The sequence below is a fragment of the Papio anubis genome, chromosome 7 (assembly GCF_008728515.1).
Source record: "Papio anubis isolate 15944 chromosome 7, Panubis1.0, whole genome shotgun sequence".
NCBI classification, from domain to species: domain Eukaryota; kingdom Metazoa; phylum Chordata; class Mammalia; order Primates; family Cercopithecidae; genus Papio; species Papio anubis.
This window is the reverse complement of record NC_044982.1, coordinates 112675063-112696297: the sequence shown is the minus strand read 5'-3', so window position 1 is coordinate 112696297 and position 21235 is coordinate 112675063. Positions and strand designations below refer to the sequence as shown.

Sequence of the window (21235 nt, the reverse complement as noted above, 5' to 3'; positions counted from 1 at the left end):
ATTTTGATATCTGAGTATAAAATGGAGATATCCACTTCAAATAAACCATGACACATTTTAGGTAAATAAGGTGATTGATCTATGTGTATCAATCTATCTGTAGTATAAAATATATGACATATTTTAACCACAATCCAGTTTGTGCTTTAACATATTCAGACATTAACTCTTACATAAATTACAAAAAAAGATGTTTTTGGACTCCACAATGAGAAAAAAATTAGCAACCAGGCAAGCACAGTGGTGCATGGCTGTAGTTCCAGCTATCTGGAAGGCTGCAGTAGGGGGACTGCTTAAGCCCAGGAGTTAGAGGCTATAGTTTGCTATGATCGCACCTGTGAGTAGTGACTGCACTCCAGGATAGGCAACATAGACCCTGTCTCAAAAAAAAAAAAAAAAAAAAAAAAGGTGAACAAACTAAAATGACAGTCCTATATTCTATCCTTAAGTTAGCCATGAAAGGGGAAAACTTTATGTAAATGATGACGTTTTCTGAAAGTCTATTTAATTTAAAACATGAATGTAGTTTAAGTATATCTTTAAAATTATTCAAATCTGGCACTGCCTATCTAACAAAGCAGTAGGAATGAATGATAGGAGCTTTACTGGCCAGTGGCATAGGTAAAGTAAACAATTGCAGCTAGACAGGCAGTGGGTATTTGAAAACCAAAATTCTTCCTGGGCAATAAGAATGTGGTGTTACCAAGAGCTGCTTTTATACTTAAAGGTTTACCTGGACAATGAACTCAAAATATCTTGAGACATTTTATGGGGACTTAATCTAGGCAAAAGGGGAACAAATAATCCAAGTTGCAAACTGGCAACTTAGTGAGGCATCATCATTTAAAAAAAAAAAAAAAAGCAACATATTATGAGCTGTCATTAACATAGTGATGACCCTTTCTGAGCAAAGGAGAGACCAATTCCCTATTTGCTGTTCTGTGAGTTAAGCCTACTGTAACTGGGGAAAGCATGAATATCAGGGAAGATGGTCCCTTGGAAAAGAAAGAAGGTTCACTTCCACAGGCCTCAGTCCACCAAGCAGACAGAGGCAGCTTCTGGGACTGTGTCTTCCAGACCATGTAACAAATTGTGACTCATCTTTATGATCAGGAGAAAGAGTAAGAAAAAAATGCTTATACTTCTTAGTGGCAAACAAAACAAAACAAAACTGCTGTACTACTGAAAATAAATAGATTTTTCCAAGCATTTTAATTTATTCAAAATAAAATTGTAAGAATAGTAACACATTTTGCTGATTTCTCCCAAGTATCCGCCAGTAGTTAAACAAAACAGAACAAAACAAAACAAAAAGGGCTGTGACTGGGTCAGGGCAGAACTGAACTTGCAGACTAATTCTTGCTCAGACAAATGGTACCGACAAGGATGTTGACTTGAATTTCTGAAAAGTCGCATAGCCTTCTGTTTAACTTTTCTGGGTGCCTGAGTCAATAAAATGTCTTTTTTTTTCTTCATTATATTGTAACAGCTTTAGTTATATTTTCTTTGCACTTTTCAACACCTGTCCACTGTACAGGACTTTTTTTGTGTGTGTGAAAGAGTCCAAGGTAACACCCCCAACCCCCACCAAGTAAGGGTTTCTTGGTGGGTACCCTAAAGGGTCCTGCTGGGAGTGTACCTCTAAATGGTCACTTTAAAGACTATCAAATTAATGGAAGAATTGAAGAAGATCTGGATTAGGGTCTCATTCATCAGAGATGCTGTCATAACCGCCAAAGAGCAACTTGTACTTCTCAATTACAGTCTGGGTAGCAGAATATTTAAAAAAGTAAAAATGCGGTAACAATTCTAAATCTCTGACTCTGATCACAACAAACACCCCAGCAGGAATGCTATAGGGAAAAAAAAACTTGTAAATCTTTTGCCCTGGACTTTGCCAATTTGATGACTTTTTCTCCATGTAAAACAATTATTTTCAAAACAAAAGTTCAAGTACTCGAACTTAGGGGGAAATTGTGGGCTACTATTACTGATAACTTTATTCTGAACATGGATAAGGAACCAGACCTATGTGATTTCCGCATTTATGCGAGTAATGTGGGCCAATATTAATGATCTGGCTCCTGTATTACAAAGCAGCTCTTCAGTGATTATTCACCATTTAATATACTTGCATGAGATGATTATTATACAAAGATATTTGTGCTTTTCTTTTACTCCCATAGATTTCTATACATATTTGGATGCATTCATGCTTCATGACAAAATTGATTTTTTTACTTACTGAAATATACTTGGTATCTGAATCTCAAATTTTAGGTTATGTATAAAATCGTACATACAATGTAAAAGTTCCAGAGGAAAGGATAAGAAAGATGTCCATTTGACTAACACACACATGAAATTTAATTTCAATAGAGACATACCTTTGGGTTGGTAAGGCTGGTTTTCTGCTTGACCTGGAGTCTGTGCCAAATCCTGTATGAGGAGAGAAAAGTGTTTTTCTATCAATGCTGTGAACAGAGAATTTCACTGAGGGTGGTTTTAAATATACTTCTGATTCATGCAACCACTTTTGTATGAATATTTTGGGGCCCAAATATAAATGCTGAAGAAACTGATGTTATGTAGTCCAAGTTCTCATAAATTTAAACCAAACAGTAATGACTTACATCTTGCTAAATTATCACCAGGAGACAGCTTGCTGCCTACTTTGGAAATTATAACTTTTTATCTAATAAACTAGAATTTAAGCCAAATTTGCTATCTTAAAATATCAACAGATTTTGATCATTTTTTAAAAAGTACAAATATAAGAGCCCTATGTATTCTGCAGCTAAATCTTAAAGTCTGGTAATTTTGCATGTAGATGGAAAATGAGAAATGTAAATATAATATGTAAATCTTCAGAAACCTAAGACAATCCGCTCCCATTTTAATATCATTTTCTAGTAACTTAGTTATAATGTAACACATAGAGGCCTTGAGGAACCACTTTATAAACAAAAATCCTATCTATATCCATTCTCTTCAGCACAATTATTTATAGAAAGAAACTTGATTTAACTCCACAAGTCTAATATGCTATCTGAAATAAACTATATAAGAAATTTTTTTAGCATTTACAAAGTTTGTGTGTTAAATACATAGTTTTTTTTTGTAATAAAGGTAGACTTAGTACTTTGATCAATATCAGATCAACACAAGAAATATATATATACTCTTTAGATCCTGATATCATTTGTATCATTATAAGTCATTGTCTATGCAGTTGAAAACATAAGGAACTAAGCTGATACAGAGGAAACTGGTTTCGCTCAAACATCACTGTCTTTGTTGAGGGCTCTCTGCCCACACCATAAAAAGCTGCACATCATCTCCCCGAAGTCCCTAGCTCCTTTTCCGGCCTTACTTTTCTCCACAGCACTTATTGCCATAGCACTTAGCATAGCATCTGACATACTATTTGTTTTACTAATTTTTTTTGTCTTTTGCTTGACTGTCCCCCACTTTAATCAAAGATCTGTGGAGGCAGGAATTTTTATCTGTTTTATTTGTTGCTGTATTTTGCAGTGCCTAGAGCAGTCAGTGCCCAGCACACTTTACATACTCAAACATTACCTGTTGAATAAAAGAATGAATAATCTGAATTTAGAAAGAGCATATTCTTAAAATTATCCATAATGTATTTGTATTTTCTTTTCTTTTTTTTTTTTTGATGGAGTCTCGCTCTGTCACCCAGGTTGAAGTTCAGTGGCGCGATACTGGCTCACTGCAACCTCTACCTCCCAGGTTCAACCAACTCTCCTGCCTCAGCCTCCTGAGTAGCTGGGATTACAGGTGCCTGCCACCATGGTCAGTTAGTTTTTGTATTTTTAGTAGAGATGGGTTTTACTATATTGGTCAGACTTGTCTCAAACTTCTGACCTCAAGTGATCTGCCCATCCCGGCCTCCCAAAGTGCTGGGATTACAGATGTGAACCACCACACCCAGCCCATAATGTATTTTCTATTTAATTTACTCCTAAGGCTCTAAAAATATATGAAGAATCCTAAGTGTCGATATGATGTTATATACTATAAAATTTCTTAAGATATTAACTATAAGACAGTTTTTGAAATCCATATTTGTAGATCTGAATATCTAACTTTTTTTCAGAAAATAAAATGTAGATTCAAACAGAACAATTAAGCCGAAAACAAAACTTTTCTAACATAATTGATCTAGTTGTGTTTATTAATTATCTAATACAGGATAGTTTGGAAAATGTAAACTTCAAAATGCTGTCTAAGATGAGGGCTCCGGGAACTCCTTGGCTATCCTCTAGTTCGCAGCCAGCTGGGCACTATCATATCCTTCTGACAGTGATAGATGTATATTCACCAGAATACGGAAGAATACTAATACAGAACTCTGCTTTCTGTTTCATTATTCTGAAGACCAGAAAGTACTATCTACTCATCACATGTGTGTCATGGAGCAAAAACACATCTTATGGTGGAACATTTGAAAGAAATGGGAGATTTTCAGTACATAATGCTCTACAATGACAAAAAATTTCACAGGATGAGTTAGTAGCAAATGTTAAAGCATAGTCAACTTGGTTTTTCAGTTGACTGAGTTAATTTAGATGTGGAAATAGTACTTTGCTATGGCACTAATTCTGATTCTAGCCCTACAGGATTTAACTGGATCAGAAAAATATAAGGCTGTACTTGAAAGTTGTTTTACATAAAAAAAACAATATAACAGGTTTTTATTTTACACATTATGTATATATGAAAATCATATTTATTTAAAAATGTATGACTAGTTTTAATTCATCTTTCTTCAGCAATTATTATCTATTTCCTATAGTTAGAATAAAAGCAAGATAAATACAATAGTTAAAGCCTTAAAGAAATCTGGCAGTCTTTTAAAAACATTTCCTGAGTACGGGTTACCAGTTCATTAACTGGAAAAATATCCTTTCCTTGAATTCCTCCAAGTAGAAATTATATAACACCCAATTGCGGTTCCACTAATATTTCAGAAACTATGCTGATATTTTAAAAATTAATTTTAGAGCACATAAATATGTAAAGATTTTAAAAGGTAGTATGGAAAGCAAAAATAAACAGCTGGCTTACTTTTACGTTTCTGTTGCATTAGTTTACACATAAAGCTAGACAATTAGGTATAACGTAGAAGGTACCTGAATGAAAGTGGCCAGTAAAACACAGCTCATCTCTTGCTCCAGAATGATCTTGTTCTGATGATTGTTGTAACAAGCAGCGATAAGTGAAGGGAACAGTATTTTGATCAGCCGTGGGTCACTGAAATACTGGAAGGGCAATTGGCAGAGCTTCTGCAGCACTGTGGGGTGGCGGCCGGACTGCACTATCACCTGAAATGGAGGAGCAGCCCAGGTCAGCTGCCAAAACGCCCCGGTCTGTCCGTCACCCGCCTGCAACAGTGTCGACTAGAACCACGGAAAACATGCTGAAGGAGTGTAAAGAAAAAGACTCCTAACTCCATACCAGAGCTTAATTTAAGTGATACTTGAAAACAGCAGAAAAAAAAAAAATCTCATTTCCCAACTTAAGGAAAAGATCCTGAAAGTTTTGCACTCATTTAAAAGTTATTATAATCCATGATGAAAGGTGTAGTTGCCACGGAGTTAAGGACGCCTATGAAATGGATTCAGAATGCACACAGCTTTAACAAAGTGCTCCCCATGCCCCCTTAAAGCAGAGTAGTCATATTCCTTAAAACCTGCAAAGAGCTCACTCACAAGAAAGTAAGGCCCTGCCCACTGCAGTCTTCCCTTAACTTAGCTCACTGAATACACTCAATGCAGATAGATCTATTCTGTATGCAGGTAGGTCCAAGAAAGAAAAGCTAATTCTAAGGAAAATGGGAACAGTTTCAGAAAAAGTTACAGGCTCCAAAAGACCCTTTGTCCAATCTATACTTCTTATCTTTGTTTCCATCAGTGCCACTGAGTCTAAAAGGAGAACTGTTTAGATAAATGAGACTGTTGTCTTGAAGCAGTCTAAGTTTACAACTGTGTACATTTAAAGAAATAGGGCAATGTAACGAATGGGCTTGCAGGGAAGCCCTCTTAGTTTACTCCCTAGGCCTCCATGATAAACTAAGAAAGGTCAAAATTAGCTCTGTTTCAAGTAACCTTGATTAGAGAGTTCTAATATGAAAGAGCTGGGTGACCCAAAGCCCACTTCGTGGTATAGGAGGAAGCTCCTAGAAGATTAGGAACACTGTAAACCTAAGGTCAGAACTGTAAATTGTACTTGGAAAAACAATTTTACAGGTACACACCCAGACAGGGCTACATTCAAATTAAAACCAGAAGGACAGAATGAAACAGCAGAGGCAGGAGAAACATAAATTACAGGGATTTACAAGTTTTCAAAGTACTTTTAACAATACTTTAAGAACACACTCTCAGATGATAATGCAGTTTAGTTTAAGAACAAAATCAACAAAGTAATAGTTCACATATTTTCGTTCAATAGCTAAAATGACATCAAAAGCCTTTAGAGACTGTTGATAGGGACTTGTTAATACCTCCAAATCCAGAAGGAATTTTAAAGACTTGCACTGTGTGACAATTCAGCACATGGCTATGTGCTGCCATTTCTGACTCTGGCTGAGAAGAATATGCCCTGTCATTTACTTTATTGATAAAAGCATTTACTTAAATCTTTATTTTAACTATTAGCTACAAATTTTGTAACACAGCCAAATGGTCACATTAGAATTTATGATGATATGATTATTAGAAGTCTTCTTTTTTTCCCCTCCTTGGACAAAAATTAAGAACAAGTTTTTTCTTTACAACTTCACTGTTAAAACGCTATTATTGGAAGATTTGCTAATTGAAAAGATATTATACTAGCCAGTCTGGCTGGCACAGGCACAATGTTAAGGACAACTCCTGGTTCCTGGCATATCAGCACAGAACATGAAGAGCTTAAATGGAACTTACTCCATTTGGGCTCCTGAACCTCACTGGGGTGAGGCAGAGCCCCTTAGGGACCTGTTGGTTCCCTCAAGGAACAGAGCTAGTTATCAGCTGCCGTTTACAGAGATGACCAGCAGTGCAGTGAGATGACTTGCCAGAAGCCATTACTTTTAAATCCCTGGACTGCAGAAGATGCAAATGGATGTAGGCAGTTTGGTTACCTTGGAGTTCTAAGGAATTTTACCCAACCCTACCATCCCATGGCTTGGTTATGAGCCAGAATGGGACATCTAGTCTATGCTGTTTTTCCAACCACATTTTAGACATTGTGGAGACAGGATCAGGAGGTTCGGGAAGGGGCCAGCCCTCAGCACTAACACTCAGTAGGCTAATTCAGGTGGGCTTGTGGCACAGAGGGTGGCAGTCTGATGTCATGAGCACAGATGAACTGTCAGCTGAATTGGACTAAGCGCTACCCTTTGCGGCAGGGGGCAGGGCTGGGAATGCAAACAGCCTGACCTTGATGATCAGGGTTTTGAGTAGGGTTGTCTTGAGAGGGTTGTCTGAGGGGCTTTTTGATAGATGGGGAAATGAGGGCAGGGCTCAGTTTTATTTCATTCAACCATTCACTCTTAGGCCTTAGGTGGTAAAATGTCACTTGGACTGCTTGAGCTTTCCAAAGTCAGTAGAATCATCATGGGATATGAGAGTCTTGCTCAATGAACAAAATATGCATAATTAAGAGACATCTCAGATTTACACACTTGTATGTTTATGACAGCACTATTCACAATAGCAAAGTGATGGACCAACCTAAATGTCCATCAACAGATGACTGGGTAAAGAAAGTGAGGTATGTATGTGCATATATAAATACACCATAAAATACTACTCAGCCATAAAACAACAACAACAAAAAAGAAATCATGTCTTTTGCAGCAACATGGATGGATCTGGAGGCCATTATCTTAAGCGAAATACTCAGAAAGTCAAATACCACATGTCTTTGCCTGTAAGTGGGAGCTAAATACTGTGTACACGTGAACATATAGAGTGAAAGAACAGAAATGGGAGGGAAAGGTGGGAAAGTGGCAGGGGAGTGAGGAATGAGAAATTACCTGATGGGTACAATATATACTATTCAGGTGACTGTTACACTAAAAGCCCAGACTTCATCACTATGCAATATGTCTGTGTAACAGTACACTTGTACCCCCTATTTTAAAAACACATGGGAGACATATAAAAATAAATCAGTAAATAAATATAATCTTTCTCACTGAAAATTATATTCCTACATTTTGAATTTGGGAGAAATCATATGGCAACTCTTTGACTAAACAAAAAACACGAGAGAGTACTTCAAGGCTTCCTTGGAGCTATTCCTGATCGTTCTCTGGAGAGAAGACAGTGGGTGCACAGCTCCTCTTTCAGTCTTCAAAGCAGGGGCTAGTGGGCACCTGGAAACCGTAGGTGAATTTTCGGTGGAGGGAAGAAGCTCATAGATTCAACACAAGACTATCTTAGTTGGCTTGGACTGCCATAACAATATACCACAGACTGGGCCACTTAAACAACAGAAACTTATTTTCCACAGTTCTGGAGGCTGCAAGTCTGAGATCAGGGAACCAGCATGGTGGGGTTGGTGAGGGCCTTCCTGGTTTGCAGCTGCCTTCTTGCTATGTGCTCACATGGTCTCTCCTTGGTGAGTGCATTTAGAGAGCGAGATCTCTTCTTTCCTTTTATAAGGCCATCAGTCATATTGGATTAGGGCACTGCCCTTACAACCTCATTTAATTACCTTCTAAAGGCCCTATCTCGAAATACAACTACATTGCAGGTTAGGGTTTTAACATATGAATTTTGGGAAAGTAGTTCATTCCATAGCACAATCCTCATCATTTCTCATCAACTTCAGCCGGAATTACGTTCCATTAGAAAGGCTACCATTTCTGGGGCCGGGCGCGGTGGCTCAAGCCTGTAATCCCAGCACTTTGGGAGGAAGAGACGGGCAGATCATGAGGTCAGGAGATCGAGACCATCCTGGCTAACACGGTAAAACCCCGTCTCTACTAAAAAATACAAAAACAAAAAACAAAAAAAACTAGCTGGGCGAGGCGGCGGGCGCCTATAGTCCCAGCTACTCGGGAGGCTGAGGCAGGAGAATGGCGTAAACCCAGGAGGCAGAGCTTGCAGTGATCTGAGATCCGGCCACTGCACTCCAGCCTGGGCGACAGAGCAAGACTCCGTCTCAAAAAAAAAAAAAAAAAAAAAAAAAAGCTACCATTTCTAAGCAGGTGCATTTCAGAGTCAGTTGAGTGGCTTTTCCTGGGCCAATTGTCTCTCAGTGGCCAAAAGCCATGAAGCTACAGCTCAAGAGTGCTGGTGTTAGGCAGCCCCGGGCTCTAGGTCTGGCTCTGCCCCCTGATCTGCTATAGTCACTTAACTAATTTGAGCCTTAGAGTCTTTACAAAATGAGGGTAGATGGCAGCCTTCAGGATTTAGATGAGGATCCAATGAGACAGTGTCTGTGACCGTAAAGTACAGAACAATGTTAGTTATGAGTGTTTGGTCAGCTGACCAGTTCTGCTGCTCTGAGTCTTCTCCCGCTAGACCTGACTTCCACACACTTTCAGGATCAGAATCCCCCTCCCTGTGTGAGGCTTCCTAAATGCTTTCCATCGTCTTGTCCCCCTCCCCCATCGCCCCAGCCCCATCTCTCCATAGGACTACTCTTCAGAGCACAGGGTCTGGCAGAGGCAGGCCCTACTCTCTGGCTAGGACTCATCAGCAAGTTTCATGCCACCTGGGAAGCCATTGCTGAGGTCTCTCCCTGGCCTTGCCTGCATGGGAGAGAGCTGTGCAAACAGTGCTGGGGCTGCCAGCCAGGATCTTGCAGTGTCAGAGTAGGAAATGTATTCTGACAGCTCTGAAAAGAAAATCCAGGAAAAGCATGATCCAAGAAATACAGGTAAGTGGTACAAAGAAACAGTGACTTAACTTACTGTGCATGTCTGTGTTTTGAGGCTGTTGTGTTAGACTTGTCAACCTGAAAACAGAGCAGGAAGAGCCAAAGCTAATAGGCTGGTGTTGTGGACTCCTGATTGAGGGCAAGGATGAGCTTCCCTTGAAGCACTTAAGGAAATCCTTAAGCCCAGTAAGTCTTCCCAGGCAGCACAGCCAAAGGCAGCCTTTCTTTTTCAACCCAAAGACATGGCAGCAGCTATCACATAACTAAGTATATGTAGCTGAATCCCAAGTTTCAGAAGGGCAGGAACTATGTTTTTGGTATTGAATCCTCCATTGCTCTGCTGGGGGCGAGGCACAGAAGGAGGGCCTCAAAGTTACTGGAATGAATGAAATAAAGTGACAAGGGGCCCCTAGTTAACAGACTAATTGGTGCCTTGCCTTGGGGGAGAATCATACCACATCTCATCTCATGAAATACAGATGGCATTTTTTGGATTGAAGGCTTCAGTGGTGTCTACATTACCTTAGGTCTGCACATCAAGTCCCTGAAGAATATATTTTGTGATAAGCTGTCTCTCACCCTAAAAGAAAATTAGGATTAGAATCCTCAGGATCCTGGGCACCAACTCAGGGATCCCTGGTCCGGTTAAAAGAAGAGTTCTGGAGGCCAGGCACGGTGGCTCAAGCCTGTAATCCCAGCACTTTGGGAGGCCGAGACGGGCGGATCACGAGGTCAGGAGATCGAGACCATCCTGGCTAACACAGTGAAACCCCGTCTCTACTAAAAAATACAAAAAACTAGCCGGGCGAGGTGGCGGGCGCCTGTAGTCCCAGCTACTCGGGAGGCTGAGGCAGGAGAATGGCATAAACCTGGGAGGCGGAGCTTGCAGTGAGCTGAGATCCGGCCACTGCACTCCAGCCCGGGTGGCAGAGCGAGACTCCATCTCAAAAAAAAAAAAAAAAAAGAAGAGTTCTGGAAAAGCTCCTCCCACTTTTTCAGGTGTGGGCAACACTGGTGTTTCACTTGGTATGAAGGAATTCAAGGTCTTCCAGGACAATGCTTTGCCAAAACCTCAGTTAACACAGCAGAAAACCTCTTACTGGCAGAGACAGTACTTAGTAGGCTATAAAGCCCCTCTACCTACATTATCCAAGTCTCTAAACTCTGAAATGGGCAGACATGGATGACTATATTCTTACAATGGGGAAACTAATGCTCAGAAAGTTCAAGAGAGCTTGTCCCGGGTCCTTCAGCTAGTCATTGGCGGAGCTGGGCTTAGCAATCTTATTATTCTGAATGCCGGATTCTTCCTCACCTCAAAGGCCCATCTATGGCCACTGGACTCATAAGGCCACTCCTTCCTGGGCAGAAGGGCTCTCTGTCACTAGGCCTGAACTCACTTCCATGACTGGCTGCCAGCCAGCTTCTTGCATGGCTCTGCCAGTCCGGATGAAGATGAGGATGACATACTGCCATTCAAATAGACAAACCAACTGACACAGATTAACACAAAAGACTTTTTTTCAAAAAACCTATACTCTTCTTGGCTTGGTATCAAATAACCAGTTCTTGGTTATGTGCTGGCTGTGCCAAGGGTTTGTCTCATATTATCAGATGTAAGAACTTGAAAAAGAGGAAGGGTTGGTGATGGGGCTAGATTCTCAGGAGTGAACTGTTGGAACATGTGACTTCAAATTAGCACTGTCTTAGGATGGCCATTTATTTGGATGCCTCTGGAGCGGCCTTGACAAGTTTTGAGTGCCTTGCAAAACTTGTCTTATATTTTTGAAACAAATGCTATCATGTCAAATATATTTGTAATATTACTACTTGGTATTGCATGTATAGTGTTACCCAAAATTTAACTTTTAAAAAAGAAAGGAAAGTGGAGGTGGGATAGTGAGTGGTCACGAATCTGGATTAAAAATGCAAATTCTCCTGGAAAGAGTTTGCAGATTTCACATTTGTAAAATGACAATTGTCACATTCACTCCATAAAATTCCAAGGAGTGGCTAGGAAGGCCCAAGGAGAGTCTATCACGTTGTATAAATGTAAAACAGCCTGATTCCCTCACCCAGAGGGACCTTTTCCTCCAACTGTGACCACCTGGAATTCAGTCAAGAACCCGAAAGAGAGCAAGCAGGCCTCTGAGCAGAGAGATTAGTCCATTCATCAAATATTTGCTGAGCATCTACTCTAGCCAAGCATGGTGTGAGGCACTGGGAATGGAATACTGAACAAATCAGAGACATTCTTGCCTTCACAGAGTGTCCAGTATTTCCACAAAATCCACGCCAGTTACTTACAAGAAAATCTTCCAAACTCCAATGCAATCTACCAAGTCACATTTCAGAAGCAAGTCTAATAGAAGTGGGCTTTCTGGCCTAGATTAGAATGAAATCAGCATTTAGAAAGGACACTCCTGGTTTAAGTAAATTGACAAGAGGAAGAAGCACCAGCTGACATTAGTAAGTGAAGGTGTGAGAGTTAAAATTATTTTAAGCAGACATGAGAATTCAAAAAGTTGCCTAGAACCATTTGGTGTAAAAGTAAGTATCTCTACCCTTTTCAGTTGGTCTTGAGAGAGCATTACTGGATTGTAGTAAAATATCTTGTTATAACCAATTATCCTTACTCAGTATGCTACACTTTAAAAATCTGCTTCCACATACATAATAATAACGTGCCTTAACATCGTAGTAGGAACTCATTTCTTAAGGCATCAAAAATACATAATGTATTCAGCATAATTGGTTTAAGATGAAAGGAGACGTCATAATATTGTAAAAGGGACTGGAAAGTTAATGTTAAACACTTTTTTTTTTTTTTAGATGGAGTGTCACTGTTCTCACCCAGGCTGGAGTGCAATGGCAATCTCTGTTCACTGCAACCTCCACCTCCCAGGTTCAAGCAATTCTCCTGCTTCAGTCTCCTGAGTAGCTGGGATTACAGGTGCCTGCCACCATGCCCAGCTAATTTTGTATTTTTAGTAGAGACGGGGTTTCACCATGTTGGCCAGGCTGGTCTTGAACTCCTGACCTCTGGTGATCCACCCGCCTCAGCCTCCCAAAGTGCTGAGATTACAAGCATGGGCCATCGCGCTCAGCCCACATATTGTTTTTTAAAGGTAAATTTGGTCATTTGAAAAATTCACTTATATGGGAATAGTTTATTCCCTGACCATACCAAACTATGACACTAAATAATAAAATACAATAAAAATAAAAATAAAGTAGTAGTTTCTTGCTCCCTTTTTTTTTGAGATGGAGTCTTGCTCTGTCGCCCAAGCTGGAGTGCAGTGGTGCGATCTCAGCTCACTGCAACCTCCGCCTGCCGGGTTCTAGCAATTCTCCTGCCTCAGCTTCCTGAGTAGCTGGGATTACAGGCACATGCCACCACGCCTGGCTAATTTTTGTATTCTTAGTAGAGATGGGGTTTCACCATGTTGGCCAGTCTGGTTTTGAACTCTTGACCTTGTGATGAACCCACCTCAGCCTCCCAAAGTGCTGGGATTACAGGTGTGAGCCATTGCGCCCGGCCCTTGCTCTCTCTCTCTATTATATAATCTACATACATAATAGATAAAATCATGATGTCCTATAGTAAAATTTCCAGCTCTCTAGAACTCATTATATTCAAGGAAACAACAGAAAATGGTCAAGTTCTGTTTTACCTACTTATACTCTGCCTCTTCTGGTTTTTCTAAGACCTAAGAGTGATCCTGCATTTTCTCCTTATTTAGGAGAACTCCATCAGTGGTTTTAGAAAGCTCTCCATATTGCGTTATTATTATTGTTGTTTTTTTCCCCACAGGGCCCTCTGGCAAGTTTCTAAACACTTACATCACTGGGACCCCAGCCCTGTGCCTACCACGGAACAGAAGGCAGAACCACATACGGCCCTGCTCCAGATACCAGAGCAGTTGTTTAGGCAAAGACAGACTGCTATGAATCCCCAGTTTCAACAGTCTCAAGACTGTCTGCTCTGTAAGGATAGCCCCCTATATTCACTGCTGTACTCCTAGTATTTGGCATAGTGTCTAGCACAGTGCCTGGAAAACAACAGGTGTTCATTAACTATCTGGGGAATGAATGACTGAGGACCAAATCCTTACTCCAGGGAGCCTGTACCTACCACACCAGAGCTCTGGGCCTACCCATCCCGGGCCTTCAAGGACTCAGATAACACCATCTTTCTATGTGTGAGAACAGTTAGCTGGGTATTTTGGCCAGCACCCTATCTGGTCCAACAGCCAGTGCTACAGAGGGGAGGGGTAGGGTGGGGCAGAAGCAGATTCTTTCTGCTGGCTTTGTAAGCACCTGTCAAAACCTAAGGCCAAACCAGTTCCATTGGTTGGTGTGGTAGGGTGAGTGGTATATGGAGTCAGACAGAAATGTAAATAGTTAAATTTCACCAGGGCAAATTCTTTATGCCTAAGAATTCCTGTTTTACTTTTTCCCTTGTCAGAGACAAGGTGTCCCTAGCAGGGGCAAAAATAGGTGTCTAGACATCTAAATTCATTTAAAAAGACAGCAGAGAGAGTTTGTAAATCATTGGAACAAAGAATATTTTTCTAGCAGAGCAGAAACAAAGTAGTTGCTGCATTCCTCTCCACAAAACTGGTCCTGCTACAATGCTATAGTAAAAAGGCAGCAGCTGCAGTGGCCAAGCTAGGCCAGTGCAAGAGCCAAGCATCTCTGTCCACATTGCTCTTGTCAAGTTTGTCACACCTGGAGACCAGGCCCAGGAGCAATATGACAAGAGGGTCCTTGAGGCCAGTGACCTCTATGTGTAATAAAGAATATGGCATGCCCCAAACACACACCTTGCTTAATCTGATGCCTTGGGGTTAGGGTAGGGAGGGTACAGAAGTGGCTTTATTTCAAAATCTCAGGAGAAAAGTTTGAAGAGTCTATACATACACATGATCAAGTCAAAATCAGAGCAGAGAAACACAAAGAGTCCCTTGGCTAGCACTGCAAACAAATTCCTATCCTCCCAAATCTGCTTCTTCCATTAGATGATTTCCAAGCTGAGATTAAGTACAGCAACCTTGGCAGACCATATGGGAAGTAGCCTCTTCAAGCACCAGCCTTCTCCCTGGTGGTCCCAGGGATCCAGCAAAGTGTCAAGGAGGAGGAGGGATGAGAGAGAAGGAAGAAGGGAAAGAGGAAAGAAAGCAGCCAGGATCACCAGAAGAAGCTAAAAAGCCAGTAGTTGGGGGATTGGCCTTTTATAGGCTTTGGAAACCAGGTGATCCTAGAGAAACAGGGGCTTTTCTCATGTAGTGAGGGGGTGAATGGCTGTTTTGCTGTGTCCCTCCAGGGAAACTGAGTGAGATGGCTCCTGACCAGCTGCTCTCTGCTTCCTATGGGAAAAGGCTGTGCTGGGTGCCAACAGCAGAAGGATGCAAAAAAGGCTTTTCCCCTCCTCAAACATCATTCTATTCCTGCAGGGGAGAATAATGCTTCAGAACCAGGGACGCTTGTTTACAGCCCTGGGGCTTTGGTGTGGAAGTCTGATGTCCACCTACCATTCTCCACATTTGGGACTTTGGGACATAGTCTGAGCATATCATTCTCCTGCTTGTAACATTTAGGGGGTCCTTGTCTCCGAGGGGATCAATCCTCAAGTTCTTGGGTCCCTCCTGACCTGGACCCTGCCTGCCTCTTTAGTCTTAGCTCTTGTGTCTCCTACATCCTGAGCTCCAGTCAGAATAAACAGCTTGCAGTCCCCTGAACCTGCCAGGTCATTTTACATCTCAATACCTTTGCTAATGTTCCTTCCAATACCTAGAATGTCTTTCCTACCTTGCTACCTCCTAAGTATCTACTCCACTTACAGGTATCAGCTCAAACATCCACCTCCACTGTGAAACAGTTTCAAGAGGAACCTCTGGCACAGATCCAGGTTTGTTAATTATTTCCCCCAGCCCCGAGAATGTCAGCAACTTGAGGGCAGGGACTTTGTCTATTTTGCTTCCCACTGTATCCTGGATGTCTGGAACAGGGCCTGGCACACTGCAGGCACTCAATAAATGTCTGCCGAAGGAAGGAATCAATCTCAGCACTGAAGGCACTGCCCCTGGATGTGGATGTCATAAGGACAAGGTTTGGGCTGTGCTCATTTCTGCATCTCCTAGCACATGGTTTGACACAGTGTGGGCATTTTGTAAAAGTTGACGAATGAGAGAAGGAATGAGTGATGAATGTTCATAGGGACGAAAAGCTAACAATACTGGCATTTCTCCAAGAATGAGTTACCTTCCAGTCTTCTTTTCTGTGTTAAGGCTTCTTTTTCCTTCTTTCATATTGTCTATTCTGTGAGAAGAGTTACCTTTTAAGTGAAGCATATTTTAAATTCTGTTCAAACACAGCACAAGAAAGTTGGGCTAGATTTTCTCAAAGACTTGGCTAAGCTAAAAGTCATGGGCTCTACAGCTAATCAGGGATGATGGCAACAAGTGCTGCTTCCATTTTAATTTACATTTGGGAAAACCCTGTCTATAGAACACTAACCTTGTAAATTATACAGACTCACCATATCATCATACATTTGAGAAACTATTTTGGATTTTTTTGTGTATATTTGTATTATCTGTGTCTCTTTTACCATTGGGGCTGAGGATGGGAGGAAGGTTGGTCACAGAAAGTCCTGGATAATATATCAGGAGGCCTGGTTCCAGTGACCTGGAGTAAGCCCTTCTCCTCTCTGGAAATGAGGGCAGTTGGAATAGATGATCTCTGAAGGCCTGTGAACCTGCAGACATAATATGATCCATAGCATATATAATTGCTATGGGCAATCATGATCCTATGCTGCCCATACCTGCATAGGTACGATATTTAAACATGGTAAAAAGAGAAGGTGCTTATAATACTTTTTTCTTACAAAGGAAAAAAGTCATCACATAAAATATGCCACCCCCAAATTCTCAATGAGTACCTATTCTGATTTTCTAATCTAGCTTATTTAAGAAAAGAGAACTGATTTCTTATACATTCTCTCTCTCTCTCTCTCTCTCTCTCTCTATCTCCTGGAAAGACTATGCCCATTATAGACTAACGGGATATGTGCATGGAGGCACAGGGAGGTGGGTAGATGAATGGACAGCATTTAATAATGCCTTAAAATTCAAAGGTTCTAAGTTGGGTTTGGACCTTTCCTGTGAGATCTGAGGACAAACTTGCCTTACCATGGAGCTTTTGGGTGGTATGAGAACAGCAGGGTTAATAAATGAAGCGCACGGGCTGATAGGTTTTCTGGTCATAACCTAATAGCTGCCAGAGAGCATGGATACTTTCCACAGAACATTTATGGGCTCTCCAGCACTAGTCTATGACAATTTTATTTAATCATAAAAATATAATAGTCATCAAATCTTTTTGGAGTTTCCAGTTTACTGCTTTCTCAAGAGAAATAAATGGTCTCTCAGATTTCTTCTGCTTTCATCTCTCTGTTCTAAGTATAGTAGGATAAGGTTCCAATTAAGGCCCATTAAATGTTCACATTGATTCATGTGAGCCATTTTCCAGTTTCTTTTCCTAACACAATCTCAATGCACCTCTGAGTTATCTCTGTGGTGTGTTTTCAGTTTAGCAGTTGCCCATACATAAAAGAATTATTTGGGTATGACGTCTCCTTCCCTCCCACTTCTATAGCCCAAGGTACTGAGTGGAGATTCTCCTTCACTGTCTTCCAGACAAGAATAGGTTTATCACCTGTCAGGTATGTCCAGGTGAACCAGGCATGCCCCTTTGGGAAGGGGAGCTGGCAGGTGACCAGAGCCAGACCGATACTCCAAAGTCCCCTTGGCAGCTGTGTCAAAACAGAGTTTTGAGTGGCAGCCCAGAGATTCTGAGGTGGGAGGATCCTCTGTACTTCTACAAGTTTTGGTCCACAGAGGAACCCTGTAGGCAGAGTTTTCTCACAGGTTCTCCACAGATGGGGAACCATGTTCTGACAGCTGGTCTGGTCATGACTTCCTAATTCATCTTATAATTATATATTCTTCCTCTATCAGAGCTGAAAGGCTTCTTCAGAGCACCCAGGCTAACTCTTTATACAGACAGGAAACTAAAGCTCAGAGAAGGTTAGTGACTTACCCAGGGTCAAACAGCTATAAAGCTGTAAAAGGATCCAGCAGTCCTGACTGCTGTACCAATGTCTGTTCCATCGTGATGGGCTTTCTGTAACTTATGAGGGTCTTATATAAAACCTCCTATCTCAGAAGAGGTGTTCCCTGTGATTACAGCCTAAGCCTTTACAGTCTATCTCAGAGGGATTTTTATTATAAACGCCCCCTCCATGGCTGAAGACCAAGGCAAGCCCAGAAAAATTGTATTATTGGTCATGAATTAAACTTTGATAAAAGATTCCTTCTGGCTTCATTTTCTTGTGTTTATTTGATGCCCCAATAGAAGATTTTCAAGTGAGCAAAGGATAACTGAGGTTCGTGCACACTCCTGACCTAGCAGCAGCTCCTTGGGCTGGCTGCTGCCTACCTCAGGTGATGTCCTGGCAACACAGCCACTCAGGCAAGTCAGGAGTTTCTTCTGACGTCTCAAGAGGTTTGTGGAGTAAAAACTGTATCTAGTGTGAGCATGTGGCACTTTTAACTACCCTTGTGTGGAAAAATTCACCAAAACAATGAGGAAAATAAAAGGTATCTTTTATTTGGATTCTGTGAAGTTTAATGCAATTGGCCAAAATTGCTAATTGGCAAATTTCTCCATTCTTATGTCAGCCAGTTCACTCATCAGAAGTCTCAAAATAAATATTTAGGTATAAATTATTTTTAATTGAGAATTTTTGTTCTACTTTTGGAGGAAAAAACCCACATTTTTTTCTTTGGTGCTATAATATTGAGAGTAGCTTGGTTCCAAAATGGTTGCATTGCTGAAACTCAGGCTCTTCCTTAGACATGATGTATTTCTATTTTATGAAAGGAACGTATTCGTCACACAAAGAAAGAAAATATAGAAAGCTGAATGCTTGTGTGACAGCTAAAGAATAAGCTGCCAACTCTGGGAGAACAGAAAGGCCTTGAGTGCTGGAGTTTCCACTCTGAGCCCACCACCGCAGCCTCCATTCACGAACTGGGATGGGGCTAGGGGAGTTTACCAAGTGGGTGTGACCTAGGACTGACCATCTGCCTTTGAGGCAAAGAGTGAAATAAGAATGTTTGAGCAGGAATTAAGCCACCTCTAAAAGTTCTAAATGCTGGAATGGGATTCTGGAAAACTGCCACTCTTAACACACAATGACTCTAGGAAACCACTCCTTGTTTCTGTGCACAGGGAAACACCCGAGGTGAGTACAACAGATTCATTTTCGGAACTTGTAGTCAAATTAATGTTTGGGGTTTCTCACTAAGTCACTGAGTTACAAAAGAGCTGGAAAATGCATGGCATGCAGCTCAGGCAGAACCGAGTTTCACAAGCTTCGCTCTCCAACTTGCTTGCCTGTTCGGATCTGCCCAGAAGCTTTCAGGAGCCTTTGGCAGGGTGTGGTGCAGAGCAGACGGTTACATGATCAGCATGGACTTCACTAGAGAGAGCTCAATGCGGGAGGGGGACAAGGGGATCCTTCCTTTCAGGGATCGCAAGAACCTCCAACTCTGACAACTGCAATCTATGGGGCCTTTCCAAATGAAAAAGCCAGTTGCTAAATGAGTAAGCAAAGGTGCATATTCCCAATATAGTAATATGCAGGCAGTCAAATCATCTGTCATTTGCGTTAATTTAATTATCATACCACATTTAATTATCTAATACAAAATGTAAATAAAGTGACAGGTTGACAGCACATACTAATTATGTTCATTATAATAATTAAATGGGAAGGAATTTAGAGTCAAGAAAGTGCCATAAAATGCAGGGAATCTTTCGATTAAAACATTTTAATTAGAAACTGCAACCCTATAGGAAACAGAAGATTCATTCCATCAAGGATGGGACATCACTTTTATTATCCAGGTTTCTCTTCTCAAGTCATCCTTGGTATCATGGGGCTCAGTCTTTCCAGTTAATAGACTAAATGGTGGCAAATAAAAAGTGCCAATCCTTTATGCAAAGCAGTTATGTAATCAAACAGTAGGCTGCAGCAGGCTTTCAGGATGTCTTGTTTTATAAAGACACAAGCTGTTTTCCCAGTAGGAAATCTATGATCCCCTGTGGACAAACTGGCTCTGCAAATTAACACGACTTATGACTAATGATAAGGAAACATTAAATGAATTGAGCATCTAATTTCTCCTATGAATTTCCTCTGATTTACAGAAAGTGGCAATAGGCGAAACAGATTCCTTTCTTAAGTACAAAAGTGAGGTGGAAACTCACTGAACTGCCAGTGGCGAGGCTGGGCTCTGCCAATTCTTGCTTGACAATTCCTTTTCCTTCTCTGAGCCTCAATTCTTCCTCCTACAATATGAGGGAGATGGACTAGGTATCTCTCAGAGCCCTTCTAGGATGAAGGCGCCATGAATCTATGACTGAAGAAGCTAACGCCAGTGCTGAAAACTAAACTTACCACATCCTCTTAGCAAATGCTCACTTAGCAAATTACTGGACTTCATGGGGTCAGTAGAAGGGCAATTTAATAGAACTAGTTTTAAAAGTGAAAACAAACTAACAATTAACTTTTCAGTTACAGAAAACTTCCAACTCTATTGGGATATGAGCAGTTATCACCTCGGCAAGCTTGTGGCTATTCCTATACCCTGCCCTTGCCCTGCAGCCTGACTGGCATGGAGCACAGCCATGAGCTGGTGAGCACAGCCTTTAGTGCAGGTAAAACAACTGTGGCTGAAGATGGCATCACAGAGCAAGGTACGTGACATCTCACCTGTAAGAAGTCTGCTTATAAGTATCTGTCATTGGGTTCCCTCTATTAATAGTGAGGAGCCAAAGTATACTGAGGTTTTAATGATAAGTTGCCACACAGTGGGCAGGCAGCTCATTAAGCTGTCTGCTGCAGATGGAATCTGGAGTAGGGTAAGGAAGGTCCGAAAAACACAAAATAGCTTGGAGTCCCCATGAGATCAAAATGCTGCTCTGTGGTTCTAGTTTCAGCCTTTAAAATGTCACAGACTCATGGAACTTACAGGGGAGGTCATCTAGTATAATCCACTTATTTTTTGTTTACTTCATTGTGTAAAAATGTGTAACATATAATTTACCTTTTTTTTTTCTTTTTTTTTTTTTTTTTTTTTTAAAGACAGAGTCTTGCTCTGTCGCCCAGGCTGGAGTGCAGTGGTGCGATCTCGGCTCACTGCAACCTCTGCCTCCCGGGTTCAAGTGATTCTCCTGCCTCAGCCTCCCAAGTAGCTGGGATTAC

The 21235-nt window shown here is 41.1% G+C and overlaps 1 protein-coding gene across 20 annotated transcripts in view; it reads right to left on the bottom strand.

Moving 5' to 3' along the window:
• Positions 1-21235, bottom strand: part of SCAPER (S-phase cyclin A associated protein in the ER) — a 553621-nt gene that overhangs the window by 614 nt on the left and 531772 nt on the right. For 13 of the 20 annotated variants that reach the window (XM_017960807.3, XM_017960810.3, XM_031668454.1 and 10 more), the window contains 4 exons: positions 20239-20319; positions 5157-5348; positions 2388-2439; positions 336-376 (listed from right to left, as the gene is read on the bottom strand). In XM_017960807.3, coding sequence (XP_017816296.1) covers positions 336-376; positions 2388-2439; positions 5157-5348; positions 20239-20319 — 366 coding nt within the window. Of the gene's footprint in view, positions 1-335; positions 377-2387; positions 2440-5156; positions 5349-13432; positions 16235-20238; positions 20320-21235 lie in introns of those variants that run through there. The other 7 variants (XM_021940762.2, XM_017960815.3, XM_009210690.4 and 4 more) reach the window with 4 other exon arrangements.